The sequence below is a fragment of the Notothenia rossii genome (genome assembly GCF_949606895.1).
Source record: "Notothenia rossii genome assembly, chromosome: 1".
NCBI lineage: Eukaryota > Metazoa > Chordata > Actinopteri > Perciformes > Nototheniidae > Notothenia > Notothenia rossii.
The window spans coordinates 44,486,736-44,514,644 of record NC_136912.1 but is presented as its reverse complement, the minus strand read 5'-3'; the positions used below and the strand labels follow the sequence as shown (position 1 = coordinate 44,514,644).

The window sequence follows — 27,909 nt, the reverse complement described above, 5'->3', positions numbered from 1 at the left end:
AAGAAGAAGAAGAAGAAGAAGAAGAAGAAGCAGCCGACTCGGAGCTGTTCGACTTCAGGCGAGCTTTTTGAGACCTCCCCCGGCTGCGATCGGCTATTCTCGTCTACTTTCGAGGCGAGACGCAACGCGTCTCAAACAAGCCTACTTTGTTCTGAAAGCTGAACCTGCTACTCCTCACAGTGAGAAGAGGCTGTGTGAATTACTTTACATTGTGGATAAGGGTGGATAGCCCCCATTGTTCTCTGTGTCAACATGAAAGACAGCCCACACACCTTTCAATCATCAAACCGTGGGGCCTTATTTCATTATAATGTTATATCCATGGACCATGGAATGGATATATAAAGGGAAGTTCTACCACAAAAGTATTCTCCGTCGGGACTTCCTGCAACAACACCACGCCGTTATCGTGATTCTGATTGGCCAGAAGACATTAGCAAAGATGTTTTATTGAGAAGACGATCATTCACTGCGTGACAAAAGTTTTCAAAACCGTTTCTAGTCTTCGGCATTTCCAGACAAGCGGATACTGCAATCAATCTTACTAGCTGCTGTCTGTGAAATGTATTCGGCGCGAGTTGGCGGACTTTATTTAGCTTACTTTAACATAATTGTTCATGCTGGGGCTAAGGTGGAGCTAAGCCATTTCTTGGTATGGCTGTAGCCTACCCCAGCCATACCCTGGACTGGAGCCACCACTGATTATAAAGAAAGCATACAATTAAGTTACCCAAATAAGGTCGAAGTACATCAGAATTGTTACCTCCAACTAACACTGAGATGATGATCATGTTTGGCCATTATACATCCATGGTTTGGCCGAGCAGAGCGCGAGCAGGTGTTCTGTGTCTCTGCCGCTGGATGGCGACAACATCCGGGCCACTTAGGGCTTGGGAAGTAAGAAGAGTCGCCCTACCAACAACCACAACAATGAAGGCTATCATCCAGAGGGTCACCAAGGCCAGCGTGACAGGTGAGCTGCCGTTTTAAAATGAGTGAAGGTGGCATGTTTTGACGCCTTTTATAATACCTCTAAACCGAGCCTGTTAGCTTTCATGTGTTATCGTCGGTGTTCATGCATGCTAGGATAGCATTAGCACCTCTAGCTAAAATGAAGGAAGCTCCAGGGCCAGCCAGACGTGTCTCTGAACCGAATCCAAACAGAGAATTGCTGTCTGGGGGTTCAAGCTAGAAAGAAACCATTGACTGTATATATGTGTATGTATGTATATATATATATATATATATATATATATATATATATATATACATATATATATACATATACATATACATATACACACACACACACACACACACACACACACACACACACACATTTTATTTCACCCTGAATGACTGCTTGTCACATCACATCAATCTATACATTAATGCACAATTTACTATTCACAAAGTTTTTCCGAATTACAAAATCTTTAATCTATATTTAGCTTTAACTCTTTCAATGCTTCTTTAGTAGGGTCAATTCCATGTTAAATCTTAAAGGACTTCTGACTGGGGGATCCCTCCGCGACCCGACTTCACTTGATTATTAATACATTTGTTTCAACCCTAAATCTCCTATTATAGCACAACAAATTACATTTTTGGCAAATGGGAACTGCATAAAAACAATAGCATATTCATTGGATGTAAAATTCAGAATATGACAGTAAAAAAACATTTTTGTTAATTGCTTTAACAGCTAGCAAGATTCCATTGTCAAACCATAAGCTACAAATCAGGGACTTTTATTTGTATAACATATCCTTATTAATTCAGATGAAGTATCTTTTAGGATTTAAATAATGTTTAAATACTAATGCACCATCTTAAAGAGCTTGCCTATGGAAGTCAGCCAGCTTTATTGAGAATTTGTCAACAAAAAATGTAATTACATTTGACCGAAAACTGCCCCCAATGGATTTAAACACATCTACATAGAAAGCATAACATTAAACAAGGAAACAATACCATTTTATAATAAACCATATCTCAAAAGTATCAGTCAAGATATTTAAATCCTTAAGATATAAAAAAAACATTCAATATTTTAAAAGATAGACATTTTATTTATACACTGAAAGGACACAAGGCAAGGCAAGTTTTATTTAAATAGCAACCTTCAAAACAAGAAAACATTAAGAGCATTAAGAAGAATGGAATTTGAAAACAGACATTAAAAAGCAAAGAGAATAAAATAAACATAAATAACACGGGTATCAAACACATGAATAAAAGTTACAGTGCAGTTTAAGATATGAATAGTTCAATTAAAAGCAGCGGAAACAGAAAAGTCTTCAGCCTGGATTTAAAAGTAGTAAGAGTTGCAACGGACCTGTAGGTTTCTGGTAGATTGTTCCAGATATTTGGAGCATAATAACTAAACGCTGCTTTACCATGTTTAGTTCTGACTCTGGGGACAGAAAGCTGACCCGTCCCTGAAGACCTGAGAGATCTGGATGGTTCATAATTTAGCAGGAGGTCAGAAATGTATTTTGGGCCTAAAGCATTCAGTGCTTTATAAACCAGCAGCAGTATTTTGAAATCTATTCTTTGACAAACAGGAAGCCAGTGTAAAGACTTCAGAACAGGAGTGATGTGATCCACTTTCTTAGTGTCAGTGAGGACTCGAGCAGCAGCGTTCTGAATCAGCTCCAGCTTTCTAATTGATTTTTTTAGTGAGAGCTGTGAAGACACCATTACAGTCGTCGAGCCTACTGAAGATAAAAGCATGGACAAGCTTTTCCAAATCCTGCTGTGACATTAGTCTTTTAATCCTAGATATATTCTTTAGGTGATAGTAGGCTTTAGTAACTGTTTTAATGTGACTGTTGAAACTCAGGTCAGAGTCAATGACTACACCTAGATTTCTGGCTTTATCTGTTGTTTTGAACATTGCAGACTGAAGCTCAGCACTGACTTTTATTCATTCCTTGTTTATGACCATCTTTGTTTAATTGAACAAAGTTCTGACACATCCAGTCATTGATTTGTTCAATGCCTTTACTCAGTGTTTGAATTGGATCATAGTCTCCTGGTGAAATGGTTATGTAAATCTGTGTTGTTTGCTGCATAGCTATGGTACTGTACCTTTACCATTTAGTCAAATCACTTATTTTGTTGAATTCACTTGAGACTCCCTGGCTTGTACCATGTTTCTGTTATATTGTTTTTGCAGGGCAATTGTTGTAAAACCTTTTGATTATAAATAACGTTAACAAAAATGTCTGCATGTCACTGAATGACCACAGCATCATCTCTCTGCCATTACCCTTTGTGTTCCTACAGTGGGGGACGAAGAGGTCAGTTCAATAGGCCGAGGACTGTGTGTGCTGCTGGGGATCTCAGTGGAGGACACCCAAAAGGATGCTGACTACTTGTGAGTGTTATTTTGGGGGGGCTTACACCACAAACAGAACTCTGGACTGGATTTGAAATCACTTTTTAGAGACTTTCACCAGAACAATAGTGGTTGCACTGATAAGTTTGGAATTATAAACAGATAAGTGGTATATCGGCATGGACGTCTTTTAGTTGACCAATCACAACAGAGTCGTCTAGCTCATTGTTTTTCAAAGTGGGGGCCCCGGGTCACGCAAAGTTTGAGGGAAAGGGGAACTTTTTTTTTTTTAAAGTTACATTTTTTTCTTCTTTAGATGTTATTAATAACTGCATATCTATCAATCTGTGTCCTTTGATGCCAATCTTTTAATATTTTGTATTTATTAATATATATATATATTTTTTTTAAATCACATGACCGCCCTTCAAGCCAATCAGAATCAAGCTGCCTGCCGCTACTGAGAGTGAAACTGAGTATCTGCTCAGCTTTTGGAGCAAGTGAGAGCTATTGAATTTTCGCTCTGCAGCTGGATGAGAGTACGGATGTAGCAAATATTGTTGTTTATATATATGAATATAAATATGTTCATTGTTAATATTACTTTTGAATATTATAAAGGCATAAGTAGCCGATTGTCGAACCTCAGATTGAGGAGGAACAATGCGGATTCCGTCCTGGTCGTGGAACGACGGATCAGCTTTTTACTCTCGCAAGGATCCTGGAGGGGGCCTGGGAGTACGCTTATCCAGTCTACATGTGTTTTGTAGACTTGGAGAAGGCGTATGACCGGGTTCCCAGGGAGTCACTGTGGGAGGTGCTGCGGGAGTATGGGGTGAGGGGGTCTCTACTCAGGGCCATCCAATCTCTGTACTCCCAAAGCGAGAGCTGTGTCCGGGTCCTCGGCAGTAAGTCGGACCCATTTCAGGTGAGGGTTGGCCTCCGCCAGGGCTGCGCTTTGTCACCAATCCTGTTTGTAATATACATGGATCGGATTTCGAGGCGTAGTCGTGGGGGAGGGGGTCTGCAGTTCGGTGGACTAAGGATTGCACCACTGCTTTTTGCAGATGATGTGGTTCTGATGGCTTCATCGTTCTGCGACCTTTAGCACTCACTGGATCGGTTCGCAACCGAGTGTGAAGCGGCTGGGATGAGGATCAGCACCTCCAAATCTGAGGCCATGGTTCTCAGCAGGAAACCGATGGACTGTCCACTCCAAGTAGGGAATGAGTCCTTACCCCAAGTGAAGGAGTTCAAGTATCTCGGGGTCTTGTTCTCGAGTGAGGGAACAATGGAGCGTGAGATGGGTCGGAGAATCGGAGCAGCTGGAGCGGTACTGCGGTCTCTTTACCGCACCGTTGTGACGAAAAGGGAGCTGAGCCAGAAGGCAAAGCTCTCTGTCTACCGGGCCATTTTTGTTCCTACCCTCACCTATGGTCATGAAGGATGGGTCATGACCGAAAGAACGAGATCGCGAGTACAAGCGGCCGAGATGGGTTTTCTCCGCAGGGTGGCTGGTGTCTCCCTTAGGGATAAGGTGAGAAGTTCGGTCATCCGGGAGGGACTCGGAGTTGAACCGCTCCTCCTTCGCGTCGAAAGGAGCCAGTTGAGGTGGTTCGGGCACCTAGTTAGGATGCCACCTGGGCGCCTCCCGAGGGAGGTGTTCCAGGCACGTCCAGCTGGGAAGAGACCAAGGGGTAGACCTAGAACCAGATGGAGGGATTATATCTCTTCGCTGGCTTGGGAGCGCCTTGGGATCCCCCAGTCAGAGCTGGTTGATGTGGCCAGGAAAAAGAAAGTTTGGGGCTCTCTGCTGGAACTGTTACCTCCGCGACCCGACCACGGATAAGCGGGAGAAGATGGATGGATGGATGGAAGTAGCTTTCAAAAATGCTAAAAATATAGGTTAATTGTTCATATTACTGTTCAAAAAATTATATAATATTATAAAGACAGAAATCACTTTAAAAATGCTTTTAAAATATATTTACTGTTGATATTACTGTTTAATATTGTGTTAAGAATGTCTATAACAGAACACACAATGAATGTAATGAATGACAAACAAAATATAAATAAAAACGTTGTTTAGAAGAATGACTGATTATTAATTATTAATACAAATATATATTAAGAAAATGTATTAAGCTGTATGATTAATTTGTCATATTTTCCATCATAATATTACAACAGGGGGGTCCCCGCCAGAGGATAATGCTATATGGGGGTCCTTGGCATGGCAATATTTAGGAACCCCTGGTCTAGCTACGGTGAAAGGAGGTGCTGCAGCACAGGCAGGATGAGAAAAATAAAGAGCTTTTTGAACATTAAAGCATGGAGACATGTCACAACAGAAGCACAAAATATGTGTCCTCTTTAAGGAACTTAAACATAAAAACACAAGCAACGTTTTAGAAAATGATTGTTTCAGATAGTTAACATCTAAGTCAAATTCCTAGTTGATTTTCATGTGTTGGCATGTAAAGCAGCCAAAGCCGGCCTTTAGTCACTCTAAAGTCACAAACTTGCGCACAAACGTTGAAACATATTCAGCATTAATAGGATAAAACATGCAAATGTCTAGTGTGACCCCTTCAAAATAAAGCTTATACGTTTCAGATTGACCAGAGGGATGTTGAGTATTACATACAGGTTGGTTTCTCGCTTATTCTCTTGTGTGTTTTCAGAGTACGCAAGATCCTGAACCTGCGGCTGTTTGAAGACGAGAACGGGCGAACGTGGAGCAAAAGCGTCATGGACCGGGACTTTGAGGTGCTGTGTGTGAGCCAGTTCACACTGCAGTTTGTCCTTAAGGGCAACAAGCCAGACTTCCACGCAGCCATGCCTGCAGAGCTGGCCCAGCCCTTCTACAACAGCATCCTGGAGAACATGAGGAGCAGCTACAAGCCCGAGCTCATTAAGGGTTGGTGAAGTGATGACTCAGCCATTTATACTCCTACGTTTTTTTTTTCTTCTAAAGATTTTTTGGAATCAGTTAAATAATTTCCCCAATCCCCATTGTTGCAGTTTTTCCCTAACATTTAATGTTAGCCCTTTGTCAGATATTGAGTAGTTGATAGCCATTGTTTATTTCATGACATTATGAGGGATTTAGTATAGTATAGCCCAATAGTCAACCTATTTTTATTTTATAATTGTTTTTATTAATTGAAAAAGATAGTTTTTTTGAAGAGGTTCCAATCTTTTTATGTTATTTATAAATATGTTTCTATCGAAAAAATGTTGTTCAATAGATTTGCAGTGTCAACAGACATCAGTAACATATTTGTCCTATTGTCACAGTTTTTCGTTACATTTAATGTCAGCCATGGGTCTGATTTTGAGAAACTGATGGTCATGTATGACATTACGATGATGGATTTTGTTAAAAAACTAATTATACAGTGTTTGTCAAAAGTAGGTACATTGAATTGCAGTTTCCAGCTACTTGTCTTTAAGCTTATTAAAAACAGAATTGTTAAGTTAAATAATTAACCTATTGTTGCAGTTTTTTTTTTTTATTAACTAATGTCAGATATTGAGTTTCTTACAGCCATTATTATGTGTCAGCAGAGTTGAAAAAGTAAGAATTGTTACGGTTGCTGTGAAAAGTGTGGGGGTTCAGAACGAGAGGACGGTTTTCAGGAGGTTGGAGGACAAACTGGCTAAAGAAAAACTCCAGCTGCTTGTTTGGAGCTTATTAAAAACAAAAGTGTTGAGGGTCACCCTTATCCCTACTCACTTACACGTCGAGTCCGCGCCCTTCTCCCCTCATTTTTAATTGCCTTTATTCCCCCCTTCTTTGCTGTGGATTATCGGTGCTGTGACGCCTCTCTTGTGACGGTGAACTGGGTCAGCCCACCGGGGAGCAGGTGCGGAGAACACATCGTCCTAGAAAGGGAGGCATAAGGCTTCCTAATTAGTCCCCCCCTCCAGAGAGCAAATATGATGATGCAGCACTTTTTGGCCCACGGCTTTGTGGTGCAGAGGGTGTCATTAATCTCACGGACCCAGTGGAAGAGAAGAGGTTGAACTTCCTGACCTCCTACAGCTGCTTTTGTCCCCAACGTCTCAAGGCTCTACGTTATCCTACATCCTTATGGAACATTTACTGCCAACGCAAAACAAACTCTGCTTCTATCATTTAAATATTTGCATGTGGTGTTATTTGGGATGTTTCAAGAGGACATATTAGGCTCCTCTCAGGTTCATATTTTTTATTTAGTGTCTCTACTGTGACATGTCTCCATACTTGAATATTCAAAAAACTCTGACATTTTTCTCATACTGCCTGTGCTGCAGCACCTCTTTTCACCCTCTGTCTGAAACCAGAGCCCAGTCTGCTCTGATTGGTTAGCTGGCCGGCTCAGTTGTGATTGGCCAACTGCTTAGAGATGTGCCTGAACTGCTCCTTGGCCTATCACATACAATGTGTTGGAGGGATAGCCAACAGAAGCGCTATATCACTGATGTAAACAAAGAGGTCCAATGGAGGCGTTTCAGGCAGGGGGGAACTTTGGGAACCCCAAAAAGCACGATAGGGCCTCTTTAATAAGCTGACTGTGGCACTGATGCTAATCAGTGAAACTTGAGTGGATCTTATGGTTTGACTTTTAATTGCAAGAGGAGTATACTACAAAGCAAGATCCCCAGAGCCAGGGTTTATTTGCTTTATCAACATAATCTGAAACGCTATTCAGAGATAACAGTTACCATAAAGTTGGAAATCAAATGTCTTTGTTTATCCAGGCTGCTGTTCTCAGGCTCCCATAAAAGAGTGCGTTTGTTGCATCATTTGACTCTTCTTCCGAACAAATAAGTCTCCTTCTTTCACGCTTGTGAAATGTCTCTGTGTTTCTTTTTGTGTTTCTAGATGGGACGTTTGGGGGATACATGCAGGTCCACATTCAAAACGACGGACCTGTTACCATAGAGCTGAGGTCCCCCACTGGCCCATCGGACCTCAAACAGGTAACCTAGTGAGCATGAAGTAGATTGATTAGAGCAAGTTTTATTTTCACCAACATGTTCATTGATTTTGTAACGTTATAAACTTAACACAAAAAGTTAGGAAATGTGTGTTTGGTAGATGATTTCTTTGTTGTAACAATGTTTCTTGGCAATACATCTTATTCTGTTGGAAAGCCTGTTTTCTTACCTTTCAAATGGTGCCTCATTTGTGACGAACATGCATTTGTGGGAGGAGCAGTAGAGCTGATTATGTGGGTTGCTCAAATCTCCTGTCAATCCACTTTTCAGTACTCATATTTTACCACTAGGTGGCGATATTTACTTTGTGTGCGGTACTGCTTGCTTCTCATGTTACACTTGGAGCAGTTTTTTGTAATGATATTAATGATTTGGATATGAAATAGAGAGGCGAAGTCCCGCCCATCTACTTCCGACCCATTGGACCTTATTTCTGAAAAATTATGTATTGAAGTCAATGGGGAGAGAAAGATTATCTTTCGATCCCGTTTGAATTGTGCCACGAATTACACATATGATGTTTGTCAATCTTAAAAAAAAAAATCCATGTCAAAAAAGTCACAGTTTGTCGTAAAACTGTTGAAATATAAGACTATGAAAGATACGCAACTAGAAAGACTACAAATCCCAGAATCCCGGACCCGCATGCTGGCTCTTACGGAACCAACTAACTCCCCTTGTGGTACAGCTCTCAACATGCCCAGACTTGTAGTGATTTTCACCTGGTTTAATACTTTCCGCCTCATTCTGAAAGAAAGAAGTGAAATGTGCCAACGTGACGGCCGTCTTGGTGTGTGGTGCGGGACAGGAGATGTAGTTCATTGAGCGGTTTCACACAAAAAAAAGTGTTACTTCACAGTTTTACGACACATTTTTTTTTTTTTGACTTGCAAAATTATCTTTTAAATTGACAAAAATCATATGTGTAATTCGTGGCACAATTCAAACAGAATTGAAAGATAATCTTTACCTCCCATTGACTTCAATACATACTTTTTTCGAAATAAGGTCCCATGGAGGTCCACCGGAAAGGGAGGGACTTCGCCTCTCTATATTGAACCTGCAAAGATGTTTGGTTGTTAAAATCTGTTTCATTGTCCACCACAACAGACTTTTTAAAAAATACTTTAAATATATTTATACAGGTAATATACACATTTTGAATATCATGGTATGGTTTTTTAAAAGGGGAAATACCAAGACAGTGAAATTTTTTTTATGTAAATAACAAAAGACATGTATGCAAAGTTATTTGATTATTAAAAAGGTGCATATACCACTCTTCTGCTATTACTTATCTTAAAAATCATAAAGGATACCAAACACAATAAAGCCCTTAGGTATTTTGACATGATTGTTCTGTAGTAAACACTAGTTTTACAACAAGATAAATGAACATAATAACAAGGAATACAATACAATCAACATTCGAAATACAAATAGCAAAATCTTCAACAACGTTTTTGCCCAAACTCCCAGAGCTTTTAAACTCAACAGACACACTGACAGTGAGCCCCAGGGTGGATATCAACTTCTTCATATTTGAATGTTCCTCCACTGTCAAACTCTACATGTCATTTTGCTCTCTGAATAAATGATGCTAAGCTGAATCTTCAAATATATCCTTGCATCAGAGCCCTCTTTATTATTCAAGTCAACCAGAGTTATAGATCTTTATCAGATGATATTTTCAGTTTGAGATAGAACTAATGACATATACAGGACTGTCTCAGAAAATTAGAATATTGTGATAAAGTTCTTTATTTTCTGTAATGCAATTTAAAAAAACAAAAATGTCATACATTCTGGATTCATTACAAATCAACTGAAATATTGCAAGCCTTTTATTATTTTAATATTGCTGATTATGGCATACAGCTTAAGAAAACTCAAAAATCCTATCTCAAAAAATTAGAATAGTTCCTCAGACCAAGTAAAAAAAAAAGATTTATAACAGCAAAACACAATCAAACATTTGAAAATGTCCATTAATGCACTCAGTACTTGGTTGGGAATCCTTTTGCACGGATTACTGCATCAATGCGGCGTGGCATGGAGGCAATCAGCCTGTGGCATTGCTGAGGTGTTATGGATGCCCAGGATGCTTCAATAGCGGCCTTTAGCTCATTAGCATTGTTGGGTCTGGTGTCTTTCAGCTTCTTCTTCACAATACCCCACATATTCTCTATGGGGTTCAGGTCAGGGGAATTTGCAGGCCAATCGAGGAAAGTAATGCCATGGTCAGTACACCAGTTACTGGTGGTTTTGGCACTGTGGGCAGGTGCCAGATCATGCTGGAAAATGAATTCCTCATCTCCATAGAGCTTTTCAGCAGACGGAAGCATGTAGTGCTCTAATATCTCTTGGTACACAGCTGCATTTACTCTGGGCTTGATGAAACACAGTGGACCAACACCAGCAGCTGACATGGCTCCCCAAACCATCGCTGACTGTGGGAACTTCACACTGGATTTCAAGCAACTTGGATTTTGCTCCTCTCCAGCCTTTCTCCAGACTCTGGCGCCTGGACTTCCAAATGAAATACAAAACTTGCTTTCGTCTGAAAAGAGGACTTTGGACCACTGTGCAACTGTCCAGTGCTTCTTTTCCTTAGCCCAAGTCAGACGCCTCTTCCGTTGTCTTGAGTTCAGAAGTGGCTTGACCATGGGAATACGGCTATTGTAGCCCATTTCCCGGACACGTCTGTGAACAGTGACTTTTGATACCTGGACTCCAGCTTCAGTCCACTGTCTTTGAAGCTCCCCCAAATTCTGGAAGCGACTCTTCTTCACAATGCTGTTAAGGCTGCGGTCATCTCTCTTGGTTGTGCAGCGTTTCCTGCCACATTTCCCCCTTCCAACAGACTTTTTGTGGATGTGCTTTGAAACTGCACTCTGTGAACAGCTTGCTCTTTGAGAAATTTCTTTTTGTGTCTTACCCTCCTGATGGAGGGTGTCAATGACGGTCCTCTGGACAGCAGTCAGATCAGCAGTCTTCCCCATACTTGTGATTTAGTTTACTGAACCAAGCTGAGTGTTTTTCAAGGCTCAGGAAACCCTTGCAGGTGTTTCGAGTTAATTAGACGATTCAAGTGATTCGTTGAACACCCTACTAGTATACTTTTTCATGATATTCTAATATTTAGAGATAGGATATTTGAGTTTTCTTAAGCTGTATGCCATAATCAGCAATATTAAAATAATAAAAGGCTTGCAATATTTCAGTTGATTTGTAATGAATCCAGAATGTATGACATTTTTGTTTTTTTAATTGCATTACAGAAAATAAAGAACTTTATCACAATATTCTAATTTTCTGAGACAGTCCTGTACAACGTCTTTGTAACAGAAATTGAGTGCCAAGTTAAATTTAAATGTTAAAAGGATGAATTAAACTGGAGATTCACTCCAATATATTGGTGCAGGAATGAGCCCCACAAGCCGGAAATGAGTTGGCTCTGTACCTCTGTAGTACATTTTCAATCTCTGCTTGATGCTCCTGGCTATTTTAGCTGCTACTAGCATAATGCAGATTCTGACACAATCTCAGCTATCGATACAGTGGTACAGCCCTAAAACCCAGACATGAATTCGCATTTGACCTCTTCTGGTTTCCTTGTCTCAAAGTCAACATTTTTCGAATAGGTTTTTGGTAAGATGCCTGGACTATATAGATATTTAAGTTTTATTCTAGGACATCACTTGAAGTTCCTCAGCTTGTGTCATCAAAACGGCGATTGTTAACAAGTGCCTAAATGAGACTACCAGACGTCATCTAGACCAGTGGTTCTCAATTGGTCAGGCCTCGGGACCCACTTTTTACTTGGTCAATACATCGCGACCCAACCTTTTGAAGAACAAAATATCGTGATGTAATATATACGCTTTTCCGCATACAATATTAATAAAAGTGAAGTACAGTGCATATATCCCTTCACAGAACTTAAGTATGCTTTAAAAAAGGTTTAATGAGATGATGGAATCAATGCTGAACTATATAAAAAGGCACACATGCTGTAAGCCCAACTCCAGCAGAGGGGTCTGGGGGGAGTCTCCCCCAGGAGATTTTTAGAAATACTAACATAAACTATGCATTCTGGTACACTCTGAGAAGAAAATAAATAAATCTATTACTACCCGACATATTAATAATATTTTATGCCATTGTTAGTTTTTCACTTTGTTCTGACATCTTGACGTGTGACTTACTTTAAATTGTGGGTAAGGGTAGATAGCTCCCATTGTTCTGTGACCTGTCAATCATCAAACCGGGGGTCATATTTCATTATGTGTTCATTTTTATCTGAAGTTGTACCCATGGATGTATAAAGAAGAGTTCTACCGCAAAGTTATTCTCCGTGGGGACTTCCGGCAACAATCTTGATTCTGATTGGCCAGAAGACTCGAAAAAACATCAGCAAAGATATTTTATTGAGAAGATGATCACTATGTGACAGAAGTTTTCAAAACCGTTTATGGTCTCCGGTACTTCCAGTCCAACGCCGACTGCATGCACAACGTTAGAAAATCAGGCCTTCAAAATAAAAGTTTGACTTTTCCCTCCCAAAAAAAAAAAAAAAATTCCCAATTTCTTTTTTCAATTTTTTTTCTTCACTCACACATCCACGACCCACTCGAAACAGGTCGGTCGCGAGCCACCAGTTGAGAACCACTGCTCTAGACAAACCTAAGCCACCTTTAGCTTAGCGATGCAGCCATGCAAGCCCTGATGTAGTTTGTTAATAGCCCAACGTTAGCTTTTTACTTTTGGAAATTGCATTTAAGCTTTAAAACACATAAAAGTGGTGTACATATGTGGCGAATCATGTAAGAATTATAAACACGTGTTTGCCACAGATCTTATTTTCTGCAATATTCCAAAATCCACCTGAAAAGTCACATGTCTTTTTTGTCAAGGGAACCAAGGGAGATTCCAATACATCATTGCCGCAACACTCTATTGTGCATGGTGTGAATAACACTACATTTTTAGCTAATATAATTGTTTTTCTTGCAGATAACTATATAGGTATTTATAATAATTGTGTTATATGTTTCTTATTTAAATAGTTGTTTCCCTTTCCTGTAGTGTGTTCTATAGGTTTTTGTGCATGTAAATGGTCTGCGAAGACTAATATCCCTGTGTTCCCTCCAGAGGGACTTTCTCTCCCACTGCCTGAAACGCCTCCATTGGACTCCTTTGTTTATTTCCGTATAATAATGACATCACCATGTAACACTCGTGCCTGTATTGGCTAGCGTACACATTGTACAATATATGCTGAGGGGCAGGACATTTTCGACACATCTTTAAGCAGTTGATCAATCACAACAGAGCCGGCCAGCTAACCAATCAGAGCAGACTGGGCTCTGGTTTCAGACAGAGGGGGAAAAGAGGTAGTGCAGCCCAGGCAGTATGAGACAAATAAAGAGCTTTTTGAACATTAAAGCATGGAGACATGTCCCAGTAGAGACACTAAATACTGATATGAACCTGAAACTGAGCAAAATATGCCCGCTAAATAAATGAAATCTACACCAATGTTTACTTTCACCTCTAGATACAGTATCTCTTTAATTAAACTACCATTTGTAAACACCAGCCTCGTATAAAAACAAATTCTGATGTCTGTGCCCCTGAAAGACTGTCCCTTGCGTGGACCGTGGCCAGCGTCCTTCTGCTCTGGCCAAAGGCCGGGCGTTGGCTGCTCTCCCTTTGGTGTACTTGGCTCTCTAGCCCAAAGGGAGGGATATTAAGCAGTCCTCAGAATTGTAATCTTGTCTGTTTGGGATGTTTTGCTGTGGGGGCTGAGGAGCCAAAGATGAGGGATAAAAGGCCAGCCAATAGGCTAAGCTTGGCACGAGGGGGGAAATTAAGCAATGGGCCAACAGACACTGTTCCTTTCTTTCCATGAATCAGGGATTTAGTCCACTCCAGGGTCAAGCGGCCAGCAAACAATGGTGTTATCCAGAGCAATGAAAATCATCCTGTTGGGATGCTCTCTGTGGGTCAATAGCAGAAGGGTCTTTATGGAGGTTGTTGTGTATTTTGTTTAGGTCTCTAGGCTGAAGACGAACACTGGAATGATGTAATGTGTAATCATGTTTTGCTATTTCTTTATCAAAGCGGGATTCTAGTTTTGCTTGACTGTAGCTTTTCCATTAGAGTTGAAATGTTGATTTATGGCAAAAAGAGGAACTTGTGTTTGTTCAGTGTTATATCATCAACAGAGTCGCCATGTTAATGGGTTCAAATGAGAATAGAACAGATTTTTCTTTGTCCTCTTTAAATAATGTAATGTCTTACGCAATGCTTTGGATTTTAAGATGACATTTAGTTCATAAATATTTCCTGGGCAGCCATTAAAGTTTCAGCATCTGTGTTTACAGATGGCGGGTAGCATACCTACTTCATCATCGCTGTTGTGCTGTTTCATGGAGCGTGAAGAATACAAAGAAAAAAGTTTGATTGGAGTAGTGACTGGAGAGGCACTGGAAAGGCTTTATTTTTTAGCGCAGGCAGTCACAACAAAAGACTCATTGAAGTGATCATTGGATGGCCAATAATAGCTTGTAATGAGGACAGAATAGAAGCGTTTCATCAACAAAGAGAAGTCAGATGTGGATTTTCGGTCTGTGCGCTGACGTGTGTCTCCTCCTTTGTTTCATATTTCTAAATGCATGTCAGGGTCTCTCTGTGAAAAGTGAACACGCTGAAATGTCATGATCTGCAATTCATGATGCAGCATGTTCAGGGTGTGTGCCTCCAACCAGTAACCCCCCCCAGGAGCCCAAGATTGATTTAAAATTATTCAGCCAAAGGGTACATATACAAAATACAACAATTGCACACTAAATGTTAGCCTTTGCAGACCATCTACATGCACAGAAGACCTATAGAACACTCTACAGCACATGAAAAACCCAGAAAGCATAAAGGGTTTCAAGGCAGAATCCACACGTTTCCATTCATTAATCATTCATGCTATATAAATGTCTCCAATATATCTGTCGTCATCTCCCTTGAAGTGGTTGTACATGTTAATGCCACATTGTTCTGTTAGATCAAGTTTTCTTTTTCTGAAGCAAGCCTTCCTTTGTATCCTCAGCTTTCAAAGCAGGAGAAGCAGCAGCAGCGAAAAGAGAAGACGCGCTCCAAGGGCCCCTCAGAGTGCAGGGAAAAAGGAGCGGGGCGGTCCCGACCGGACCCTAACGCCAGCAGTGGAGCCGATGGAGATGTGTCATCAGAGAGGGAGCCTTAGGTCAGCAGGGTGAGGAAGACTCACATAAACACATGCAGTCACACATGCTCATACACACACAGGGTGTCTGCAGGTCCTTGAACATCGTGTTGTGTTCTTGCCGTGCAGTAAAAGGGTTTTATTGTCTTAAGCTATTTCATTGGAAAATATATATGGTAAATATAAAAAAAACTTTGCCTGTAGCGTGCATTTGTGTGTGAAGCGCTTCCTGTGCGGACCCGTGGTAAGCTGCAGTGAGCATCGTAAAACACACTTATTTCATACTCAATAGTAACACAAAACAAAACTCACTAGCTTGGTTAAGTCTTTCCATTGTTCCCCAACCATCACCAACTCTGGTTTGGTCAAAATAATTAAGACAAACCATTCAATTAGTAAAAAGTGAAATTCCACCAAAAAACAAGCATTTATCTTTAAGAAATCTGTAATACAAAGAGAAATGAAAGATAAAATTCCTTTAAATTAACTGAAATTTGCCAAAACCCTGACAAAATCTAAATACGCTTTATTGAGAAATCTAAAGTTGTTTTCAAGAGATTTTACACTGTTATAAAATACAGTGTTAAAAAAAAAGTTCTCTCCCATTTAGGGTTGCAAAGGGAAGGAACACCTCCGGTAGATTTCCAGGAGATTTTCTTTTAAACTTGGTGGCGTGTTTTTGTTAAAAGTATGCCCATATAACCATTTCATTGAACTGTAACCACATGTGCAGATCATCTGTGAGGATCACATTAAATAGGAATCCAGCCTCTACGTGCACAGTGCGCAGTCCCATAACATGTGCAGCACACTGCTGCCAACACTACTGCACTGTGAGACAAATGATTATGCTACAAGAAAAGAGTATTATATATTGAGTATATTACTGGAGATGAACATATATATATTTTTTATGGTATTTCAATGTACCATCAGATGGTTTTCTTCGGCAAAGTACACTGTTTGTAAGTAGTGAACTGTTTTGCTAGTTTTTGCTTACTAGATGTTACCATGTGGCATGTAGCTTGATTGAGGCTAATTGAGACGTTTGAATTCAACCATTTCCATTCATTTGCTGTTGTAAAACATTTTATTAGTCTTTTATTTAAAACTGGGCCGTTATCGGTTTGAATTTTGCTAGCTAGCTAACTCAGCATGTAGAACATTTCACATTGTTCGTTTTGGACAAGATATTGGATATGTGCTTATTATATGGGATCTGTATTTGGTATATATTGACTTTTGAATCCTTTTATTTCTTATTAATTCCCATTAAATGTTTTCACCTTTTAATATTCCCGGACATTTTCAACTACAATTGATCATATTAGTTTAACTTGTCATGTACAATATGGCAGTTCTTAATGTGCAGTGAGAGGGGAACACAATGATCTCCAGATCTCTGTTTTCTATCCACTTTAGTGCCCGCGATCTCTTTTATTTGTTGACATTGTAATGAAACTTTGAAAAATTTCTCAGTTTGAATCCCCTTCCTGTCCAGTGGAAGCCATGTATTGCCATAGATGTCTTGATTTTGAATGTTTGTGATAAACTGAAAGATTAAGTAGGCTACTCCTTTATGTCTCGGAAAATTCTCCTCATTCACAAGCTAAATAAAATAAAATAAAAGACTTTGGATAAGAGGGAAAATAGTTTCTAAGCTGAAAACAGGACTGTCTTTTTAAGGAACTCATTAAAAGTTTTAGGAGATTCTTGGTTCTCCCAGGACAGTGACAACGCTAAAAACAAATGATGATCTTATATTTAAGCAATAGCTCACGACAGGCCGTGGTATATGCTCATTATATCACAGCTTATCACAGGTTCGGCCCGACGCATGAAGTGAGCTATTGCTTTTATAAAACGGTTACCAAGTGTGGCAATATGAAAGAAAAATACACACTCTAATTTAAATAGTTTTTATTAGTAAATGATGATCTTCAAAATAAAATAGTCCCTCCGTTGCCTTCTGCACAAAACATAGTGCGAGGTGGTTGCTATGCAACAACACTAACAGCTAGCGAACATATTAGACAGAGCGTTGATCCATTATTTGGCTATTTATTTACATTCATTTGTATTTTGCCGTTTATTGTGCACCCACTGAAAAACTGTCCAGCATCAGTAGAATGGCTTACGAGGTGACTTGTATAGGTTGAGGTTGTTCTATAATATGTTTTTATGACTGGGGCGGACTTCACCTCCTCCTGGGGTCCGGGGAAGATTTATTTTTTAATTATTGAAGTTAAAAGCATCAATCTTGTGCACTTTGAGAGCAACATTAGGAGATCTATGGATACATCTCTCAACACCCATATGAAACAGAACTGTAAACAGATTTACTTTTTCTTTATGGATATTTTACAAATCACTCTCCTTTCAAACTGCATTTTTGTTTTACTGTCATTTAGTACTTCATAACTGTTTTTCCTCTATTCTCTTATTTTTTTTATAACTATAATGATCATATGAATGTGTGCCGCGGAAATAATCTTTTGAATAATTTGTGACCAAACCGTTTGAGACCCACTGAGATAACTTAGACTAAAGTTAACTATCTAAACAGAGAGTCCTTTTTAGCTCACCTGAGTCTCTCAGTCTGAGAGGAGAGGACTCTCCTCCAGATTGTTGTGTAACAAACAGCTCCTTATGTCCGTTAGTGCAACTAGCTAACCAGATGCTAACAACACGGTCCCTGCTGGCACTGGTCCCTCTCTCTCCCTCTCTCGGTCCTTCTCTCTCTCTCTCCCTCTCTCTCTATCACACTAAATGCGCTATTGCCACACACACAGAGCCGAGCTTGAATGGCACAAGCACACGTTTATTTCCATGCAACTCTCTGATTGGTCTGGTGTCATGCCTCTGTTGCATTCACTGAACACGGGAAATTACATTCCTGCCGTCCTCTCTTGTGTCATGATGAGGTTCACGTAAAGCACGGTTGATGTATTATATTATTGAGGGAGAATTGTCCGGGGCTACAGAAAAAACATTCGGGGCTAAAACCCCGAAGGCCCAAGCACTGTCGTGAATGTCCGAACCTTCTGTGAGTCATAAAAACAGCGGTTGCTATCAAACAGTGTTGCCAACTCCATAGTAAGGAAAGTAGCTATTGGCTGTCCAAAAAGTCGCCAGAAGTCCCTAGATGACGTCATCGGCTAATTTGCATATCATGTAATGGCGGTAAAAAAACGTTCCCCCCCCCCTTCAAGGATCAAAACTTGAAACCACCAGAGTAAATCCAGACGACAGTAGATCAGAAATGTCTCTATTAGAAAAAGTATAAATAGTTTTTAGTAGAAATATCCCTTACAATAAAGGCAGTATAGTATTCCCGTGTGTCATCTCCAATAAATGTCTTCAACCATCCTTTAATCTCAGGGTTTGATTCCCACTCCTCTCTGTACTTTTGTGAATACAGTTTAGACTTTGACATGATGACTTACGTGGATGTTTAGCTTGTCACAGAGTGGCACACACAGTGGACGAAGTGATTAAGTGACTGAAGCTGTCTCGACGCGGGAGAGTGTGGCTGTCTCCTCTCTGCTCTGACTGCAGCTGAGCTGCTGCGGGAAGCAACTATGAGTCTGCCGCCTGTGAGTACTAAGGGAGGGCTGAGGGGCTCACGGCAGCTCGTTAACTGCAGAACAATACGTGAGTCTCCAAACACCAGAAAAGTCTCTAATAACACCATTACAAGTCGTTAGATTAGTCGTTATTTGCTTTTGACAAAAATAAGTAGCCGGAGGGTTTGGAAAGCCCCAAATTTAACGACAAAGTCGCCAAGTTGGCAACACTGCTATCAAATGACTAAATGAGACTGCAAAACATCACTACGCCGAACATTAGCTACCTTTAGCTTAGTGGTGGTGATGTTTGTTTGTAAAGTTAGCTTTTTACTTCCGGCGGCTGCAATTAAACTTCAGAAATCATGAAAGTCATGTTTAATATATGGAGATTATCTGATTTAACAAAGTGTGAGTGGTATATTTGTGTGTTTGCCATAGATCTTATGGTCTTATATTCTGAAACTAAAAGAAAAATCTAACTGCTGTTGTCGATAAAGCTCTTGCTCACGTTACAAACAAACATTTTGGTAGCATTGCTGCCCAGCACCACCGCTAAGCTAAAAGTGGCTAATATTAAGCGTAATGACCTTAAGTACTCTAATTTAGTCCGTTTTTATGACATACTGTATAGGCGCTTTAGACCTTCACCAGTGATATATTTTATCGAGTAGAACAAAACATAAAAATCGAGCAATGCTAACTTCTGAGTCGTTCTACAAAAATACGTCATCCCTGCATCACTATGTTTTGCTGTAGTAATATTAATCCCAAAACGTGATATAAAAAGTAAAACACTGACCTGGAAGATTTTACTGCACAATCTATCGTATTTATTTTTCCTACTTTCAAAGTACATTCTGCTGATAATAAAATTCAGTAAGATTTAAGTTAGAAAGTATGTTCACAGTGTGACACTTTTAATCAGGTAGCGTCACTATACAGTACATTTCCTACCACTGTTCTGTTTGTTTCTCATTCTGTGGCTCACATTGCGGGGGTGAGGGGGGGGTTGCTCTTATTTGCCTTCAGTATTTGTTTACTATTGAAAAAACAGAGAAGTTGTTGGAAAATGGAGACGGGGAGGCAGTGGCCGTTTGCTTGCTTGTAGCACATGTCTTCCGAGTCACTTCCTTCAGAAGCGAGGCAAGAATCCTTCCTGGCATTCGGAAAACGAAGAGTGGAACAGGCTAGCAAGTGTGCAGGTGTGCGTCATATGAGAGGCCCCGCCTTACATTTTCCGCCACAGATTTGGGGAAATTGGTCCGTGCACAAAGCATTGTGGGGATTTGAAGGATGCAAAGTCTACCCATCTGCAGCCTCGAAATTACCCCCAAACCAAGGACGCGGCCTCGGTGGAATTCCAAGTATGCTGGAGATTGGAACAGTCCTTCGGCGGCACTCGGTGACGTAGTATCCTTGAAATATTGGCTTGGAAGCCAGTTTCCTCGCGATTGAGAAATGGCCCGTGAGTCAGCTCCTTCTGTGTCCCCTCGACCCTGCTGAGGCTGCTACTGCACCCCTCCTCACCCCGTGTCAACTCTGTCGTCCCGTCTCAGACTCCTCTACTGCAGGGGGGGGGGGCCCATACCGTCTAATCTCAAAGTGCATGTTGGGTAATGCATGGATACTTCAGCACCTCCTTACATAAGACATTTATGTCTGACAGAGAGCAAGATCGAGGAAGATGGGAGGAATGATAAGAAGAAAGCAAAAAAGATTAAAGTCAGAGAGTCATTTTTTTTTTTTTTAAATCTCAGCGAGGAAGAGCACACGCAGCATTTCTGGAAATGTGTGGTACGTTGGAAGTGTAAGAGATACAGTGGGGCAAAAAAGTATTTAGTCAGCCACCAATTGTGCAAGTTCTCCCACTTAAATAGATGAGAGGCCTGTAATTTCATCCTAGGTACACTTCAACTATGAGAGACAGAATGGGGGGAAAGAATCCAGGAAATCACATTGTAGGATTTTTAATGAATTAATTGGTAAATTCCTCTTTAAAATAAGTATTTGGTCATATTGGACCTGTAACTTCTTCTTTAAGAGCCTCCTCTGTCCTCCACTTGTTAACTGTATTAATGGCACTTGTTTGAACTCGTTATCAGTATAAAAGACACCTGTCCAAAACCTCAAACAGTCACACTCCAAACTCCACTATGGCCAAGACCAAAGAGCTGTCAAAGGACACCAGAAACAAAATTGTAGACCTGCACCAGGCTGGGAAGACTGAATCTGCAATAGGTAAGCAGCTTGGTGTGAAGAAATCAACTGTGGGAGCAATTATTAGAAAATGGAAGACATACAAGACCACTGATAATCTCCCTCGATCTGGGGCTCCACGCAAGATCTCACCCCGTGGGGTCAAAATGATCACAAGAACGGTGAGCTAAAATCCCAGAACCACACGGGGGGACCTAGTCAATGACCTGCAAAGAGCTGGGACCAAAGTAACAAAGGCTACCATCAGTAACACACTACGCCGCCAGGGACTCAAATCCTGCAGTGCCAGACGTGTCCCCCTGCTTAAGCCAGTACATGTCCAGGCCCGTCTGAAGTTTGCTAGAGAGCATTTAGATCAGGGGTCACCAACCTTTTTGTCACCGAGGGCTACTTCAAGGGTACTGAGTAATACGAAGGGCTACTTGTTTGATACAAACTTCCTGAATAACATAATTGCACGGTTCACCTTTAATGATATTATTATTAATAATAGTCAGAATACATATTAATTTACTGTATGTGAAGGACTGTCTGATCACATGTTAATCTTAATTATTCCTCACAATAATTATTAACAATGATTTAACATTGCTATAGCAACCCCATTGTTTTGTTATGAAAATGTATCTATATTTATACACATTCTCCCGAGATCTATCAGGGGTAATTGTAATGCTGCGTTCACACCGGACGCGACTTCGCTCTAATCGCTTGAGTTTCACCGCTGCTGCCAGCTGTGTTTACTCGCATCATTCAAACAAGACGCGCTGGCTCAGGAGCTACAACTAAAACAAAATGAACATATTTTACCGTAATTAAATTGTAATACACGTTTCTAAATGATGCCGAAGTAACAACATACTGATACCGTTTAGTAAAAACCATGAATTAATGCTTGACAAGTCTGCAGACAAGACGGCAGGCGAAAAACCTTTTAAAATGCTTGTTTTCTGAATGGAGATTGGGTCGAACAGGCTAAGCTAACGTTGTATATGCTCATTCCACACTCATAACAACGGCCTACAGACATAAATAAACCAGCGACTGTATTCACCATGACACAGACAGTCTGTGGTTTGTACTTGTTTAACTTTTGTCCAGTTTCTGAAAAGATATGAGGAGCTGTGATCTCTGTTTGCTAACTGCTAACAGCTAACTGCTGATGTTTTCTGGTTGAACGTCAGTGGCAGGCTGAGATCCTCACCACTGCTGTGTGTGTGTGTGTGTGTGTGTGTGTGTGTGTGTGTGTGTGTGTGTGTGTGTGTGTGTGTGTGTGTGTGTGTGTGTGTGTGTGTGTGTGTGTGTGTGTGTGTGTGTGTGTGTGTGTGTGTGTGTGTGTGTGTGTGTGTGTGTGTGTGTGTGTGTGTGTGTGTGTGTGTGTGTGTGTGTGTGTGTGTGTGTGTGTGTGTGTGTGTGTGTGTGTGTGTGTGTGTGTGTGTGTGTGTGTGTGTGTGTGTGTGTGTGTGTGTGTGTGTGAGTGAGATGAGGCCCATGATCGTAGCTGCTCATGCTGTGGAACGGAGATTTGGTGCGTGGAGTTCAACTCTGAACCTATCTGGGGTCAGAGTTCAATTTCACGCACCAAATCTCCATTTCACTTACATATGTACATACAAAATGTGTGCTTTTAAAATGTTATATTCAATATTGTCATTTTAAAAATTTAAAATGTATTCAATAATTTTTTTAGACGGAGCTCCATGGTGACTTGTGCTATTTTTAGAACATGCATGCGGGCGACCAATTTCCCCCCTGCGGGCGACTTAGTGCCCGCGGGCACCGCGTTGGCTACCCCTGATTTAAATGATCCAGAAGAGGATTGGGAGAATGTCATATGGTCAGATGAAACCAAAATAGAACTTTTGGGTAAAAACTCAACTAGACGTGTTTGGAGGAGAAAGAATGCTGAGTTGCATCCAAAGAACACCATACTGTGAAACATGGGGGTGGAAACATCATGCTTTGGGGCTGTTTTTCTGCAAAGGGACCAGGACGACTTATCTGTGTAAAGGAAAGAATGAATGGGGCCATGTATCGTGAGATTTTGAGTGACAACCTCCTTCCATCAGCAAGGGCATTGAAGATGAAACGTGGTTGGGTCTTTCAGCATGACAATGATCCCAAAAATACCGCCCGGGCAACGAAGGAGTGGCTTCGTAAGAAGCATTTCAAGGTCCTGGAGTGGCCTAGCCAGTCTCCAGATCTCAACCCCATAGAAAATCTTTGCAGGGAGTTGAAAATCCGTGTTGCCCAGCGACAGCCCCAAAACATCACTGCTCTAGAGGAGATCTGCATGGAGGAATGGGCCAAAATACCAGCAACAGTGTGTGAAAACCTTGTGTGTGTTTGTGAAGACTTACAGAAAACGTTTGACCTCTGTCATTGCCAACAAAGGGTATATAAAAAAGTATTGAGATGAACTTTAGTTTTTGACCAAATACTTATTTTCCACCATAATTTGGAAATAAATTCTTTAAAAATCAGACAATGTGATTTTCTGGATTTTTTTTTTTTTTCATTTTGTCTCTCATAGTTGAGGTATACCTAGGATGAAAATTACAGGCCTCTCATCTTTTTAAGTGGGAGAACTTGCACAATTGGTGGCTGACTAAATACTTTTTTGCCCCACTGCATGTCCTATGAGGGGCTTGTTTGGCTCCGGCGCTGCATATTTTAAAGAGAGAACTGGTGTTCCCGAGGTTTGCTTTGCATGACTTAAACATGAGCGGGGTTCTCTTTCCTCCGATGAGTAATTTGTGATGGTCTTCCATTATCTTCTCTGGCTTCCTTTCTTCATGGCTACAATGTTCTGACATTAATATAAACAGCTTACAAGGACCTTTCTGCTGCTCGACAGGACGCAGTAAGCAATTCTGGTCTAATGGTTTGAATATCAGCTATTACAGATCTGTCAGAGATATACATTATTAAAAATTTTTTATTCTGATTGGTCCATTTGGACATTCAGCGGTCTGTTCTTTTTTTATAGGAGACCGTTACTAAAGACACTCTGATCAAGGGACCTTGAGCATTCATATCAATCCTCAAAAGGAGCTCCAGTCAATGTAGCATTAGCTGTTTCCCCTCTATCATAAAACACCATGGAATACTTTGGGAATCTTATTTTTATGGAGAGCACAAAGCTTGGATTCATGATGGCTGAGCTGTCCCCAGTAAAGACATTTTAAAAAGGACAAGAAAATAGGGCAAGAAAAGGAAAGAGGATAAAAGACAGAGGGCTGGACGTCAGAGAAGTAAGCAGCAGAAGACGACAGACAGGAAGTAAAAACTAAAGGGAACACAGTATGGGCTCTGGCAGTGTTTAAAGACTGATTCATGGAAAAGAAAATGTGAACAGACCTGGACAGTTACAGAAAACCCCCATCAGTGCTGCGGTCGGTTTTAGTTTACGTTGCTTTGCTACATTTCTAGCCGTTGCTTCGCAGTGGAACGGACTATTTTGTCTAGCAATATGATACATTTTTACACAACAAAATCATGTTTTAATAAAAAGTATGGTAACACTTTATTAAGGTAAACAAATTCACCATCAACTAGTTGCTAATTAACACGCATATTAGCAGTATATTGGCTCTTTATTAGTCATTATAAAACACTTATTAATGCCTTATTCTACATGACCATATTCTACAAGTAATAAGCCATTGGTTGAGAGTTTTTCCTCAATAACCCTCTAATTAATGCTTATTTATTGCAAGTAAGAAAGTTGTTGTACATGAGTTTTGGACTTAAAGGTAGGGTAGGTAATTTTTCGAGAAACCAGCTCGAGTGCGCTAGAATTTGAAATTACACAACCGGAAAAAATCTGCCCCTTCCTTCAGACTTCCTTACCTCCCCTCCTCCAACACACACAAACGCACACATGACCAATGAGGCCACGAGATAAGTTTGTGCACAGATGGAAGGCTGACAGGCAGGTAGGCCATCCAGTTATTTTAGCCGGGCCGGCTCAGATGATTGGTCGTGCTTTTTACAGCGCTACGGCTTCCACGGATGACATTTTTTAATGGATTTTTTGTCAAAGCACTTCAGATATTCATTGCTATCGGGATGTTAAGAGCATTCCATGGAATATAACAAAAAGTATATCTCGAGCCGGTTTCTCAAACTTACCTACCCCACCCCACCCGCGCTGCTCAATATGGGCCTATAGGAAAAACTCAACTAATGGCTTATTACTTGTAGAATATGGTCATGTAGAATAAGGCATTAATAAGTGTTTTATAATGACTAATAAAGAGCCAATATACTGCTAATATGCATGTTAATTAGCAACTAGTTGATGGTGAATGTGTGTACCTTAATATAAAGTGTTACCAAGAGGTTTATATCAAATTATTGATTTATTATTAATAAAATGTGTAATAAGTGGGATTATATGTATGAGCGTCATCATTGCAAAAAGAACCCTGACAGGGGTGCGATCACCTTGTCAGGGTTCCCTATGCTACATGGCCGGTTTGCTGCTTATTATCCATTACTAATTTGTTTGCTTTCACAATTTTGTGCCCTTTTTTTATTCAAATAAACTGTACATTGTTATGATGAATGCTAATAAATAAAATCGATTTTAATCTGTTTCCTCTCGTGCAGATTTAAAAGCGTGGGCATGAAGGGGAGCCCAGTTTCTTCAGGAAGGCCTGACTCCTCAACGACTCTTCCACCTTAACGGTGACTGTCCTCCTTCTTCTGAAAATCTGCAGGACTCTCTTAGCCTGTCGCAAAGCAGCGTCCCCCTTGCTGGTGTCCTTGGCTCCTCTCCTTCACAATCAGATATGACTGGCGGTGTAAAACAAAGAAGGAAATTCTAACCTCAAGAAGGCCCAGTTTTTCTTAGATTAATGGAGGGAGATTTAACAAGGGTGAACAGGAAGGGAGCGGACATCAGCGGCACTATGCTATGTGGTGCAGCAGCATTCTGTCATCTCTTATTATAATTGTCCTACTGCCGATCTTTCTATGTTTCTACCTCTATATGCCTCTGCCCTTCTTTTTCTCAGATTCTCCCTTCCTGTCTCATTCTAAGCCCGCTGTCCCCACTTAATCTCTATTTAGAGACATGGCACTGACCCTGAAGCATTACTCCTCTAAATGTCCTTGGCTTATAATAATTATACAAATAATAATAGATGCTATTTATATAGCTCTTTTCCTGATGATCAAAGACGCTTAAAATACAGTACTAACAGTACTTATGGTACATGAACACCAGGACAGTGATATGAGTAACATCCTTGGAGCTCTCCTGATGTATACACATGTGTAAAGTCTACCATTAGGTTGTTATACCTCTATGAATGGACTGCATGTTTTATTGTCCAACTGAAATTACCAGCGCACAGATCTTCTTTGTAAATTAAATGCCCTGTGCTCACAATTGGTAAAAAGGATACATTTAGTGCAATGAAACAGATTTAGCCAAATAACGATGAGGTCCATTCATTTTGTGATCCTAATAATTAGACTGTGCACTAAAGAAGTGATGGAAGTTTGGTGTTCGTCTGCTTACTTCACCTTTGTCATTTAAGTCAAGGATGGAGTAGCTTCATATTAGTGTCCATCAGTCAGTTTGTCTCTTTGACACGTACTTTGTCTCTGTGGAGATGGGACAGCTGTGCTTCACAGTGAACACCAGGATCACATCCACTATTTATTCATGTTTTGGCGATTAAAATGTCCTCCTGCTGTCACTTGACAGATCTGAATGTACATCTTATTTCCCTTTTTATAAAGATGTGAATAGAACAAGTATTCTGCTATGTGATCCTTGTTTTTTTCCACCGCTTCAATCTGCGTGTTGCTTGTCCTTATTTCTCTTTTCAGCATCACCACCTGGACCGTCTATACTGTCCTAACTTTTATTTAGTCCAGCAAGCTATTCCTGGCCAACCACATCAAACCCCCACCCCTTTCTCCTCCAACCTCCGCTGGTGCTGAGCTGATGTTTCTCCATATTGTGCTAGAGAGGGAGAGGAGCTCGGACTTGGGAGCTTTCAGAGAGGGAAGACATGACCCAAATATGTCTTCTAGCTAGCTAACCAGCCATAGTGCTGCTTCAAATTGGGCTGCAACTCTCCTCTGCAATGACTGCATTGTGGTCCCAATGCCAGACAGGCTTTACAGTAATAGCAGAGGTAGTAGAGACCTTGGATTATTGATGTACTGTCCCAAACATCTGAGAGGCCTGCAATTGATTATAGCTGTAACAGGGCGGGAACTGGGAGTGTTGTCCATGTTTGAAATCACCTGTGTGTCACAAAGCAGCATGGCTGTTTCCGTGAGCTGCGGGGCAGGGCTGTGGGAGCGGCGTGGGTCAGACGTGGGGAAAGTGGGTTACATTCCAGGCATTCTCTTCCATCTGAAGCAACTCTCCTTCTGGTTTGTCTCCTCCACAACTTATCTTCCATCTTGTGCGTGTGTGAGAGTCCTTTGCCAAGCCCACTGGCTATGGAAAAACAATTTAACTGGATTTAATTTGTTGCCCCCCCCCCCCCCTCCTCCTCTTCCCTCCTTCCACTTCCCTCCTATTC

At 40.7% G+C, this 27,909-nt stretch overlaps 2 protein-coding genes across 3 annotated transcripts in view; one reads left to right on the top strand and one right to left on the bottom strand.

The window, feature by feature from the left end:
* The window catches only part of LOC307022024 (uncharacterized protein), a 260,282-nt gene that overhangs the window by 32,134 nt on the left and 200,239 nt on the right, over positions 1–27,909 (bottom strand). The gene's annotated exons all lie outside the window — the stretch shown is intronic.
* dtd1 (D-aminoacyl-tRNA deacylase 1) lies at positions 6–27,130 on the top strand. 2 transcript variants are annotated; one of them, XM_079692811.1, is made up of 6 exons: positions 6–973; positions 3,292–3,382; positions 6,031–6,266; positions 8,217–8,314; positions 15,441–15,593; positions 25,973–27,130. In XM_079692811.1, exons 1-5 carry the CDS (start codon positions 781–783, stop codon positions 15,591–15,593), a joined length of 771 nt encoding a protein of 256 aa, XP_079548937.1. In that variant the 5' UTR covers positions 6–780; the 3' UTR covers positions 25,973–27,130. The 2 variants fall into 2 exon arrangements, with proteins under 2 accessions (XP_079548937.1, XP_079548936.1); XM_079692810.1 differs by having other exon boundaries at positions 7–973; positions 15,441–15,602.

Bases quoted from the DNA above. Each gene is read 5' to 3' on its own strand.
- dtd1 (XM_079692811.1), top strand. From the start codon at position 781: ATGATGATCATGTTTGGCCATTATACATCCATGGTTTGGCCGAGCAGA. The intron at 974-3,291 runs GTGAGCTGCCGT...GTGTTCCTACAG, and splicing joins CACCAAGGCCAGCGTGACAG to TGGGGGACGAAGAGGTCAGT. The intron at 3,383-6,030 runs GTGAGTGTTATT...GTGTGTTTTCAG, and splicing joins CAAAAGGATGCTGACTACTT to AGTACGCAAGATCCTGAACC.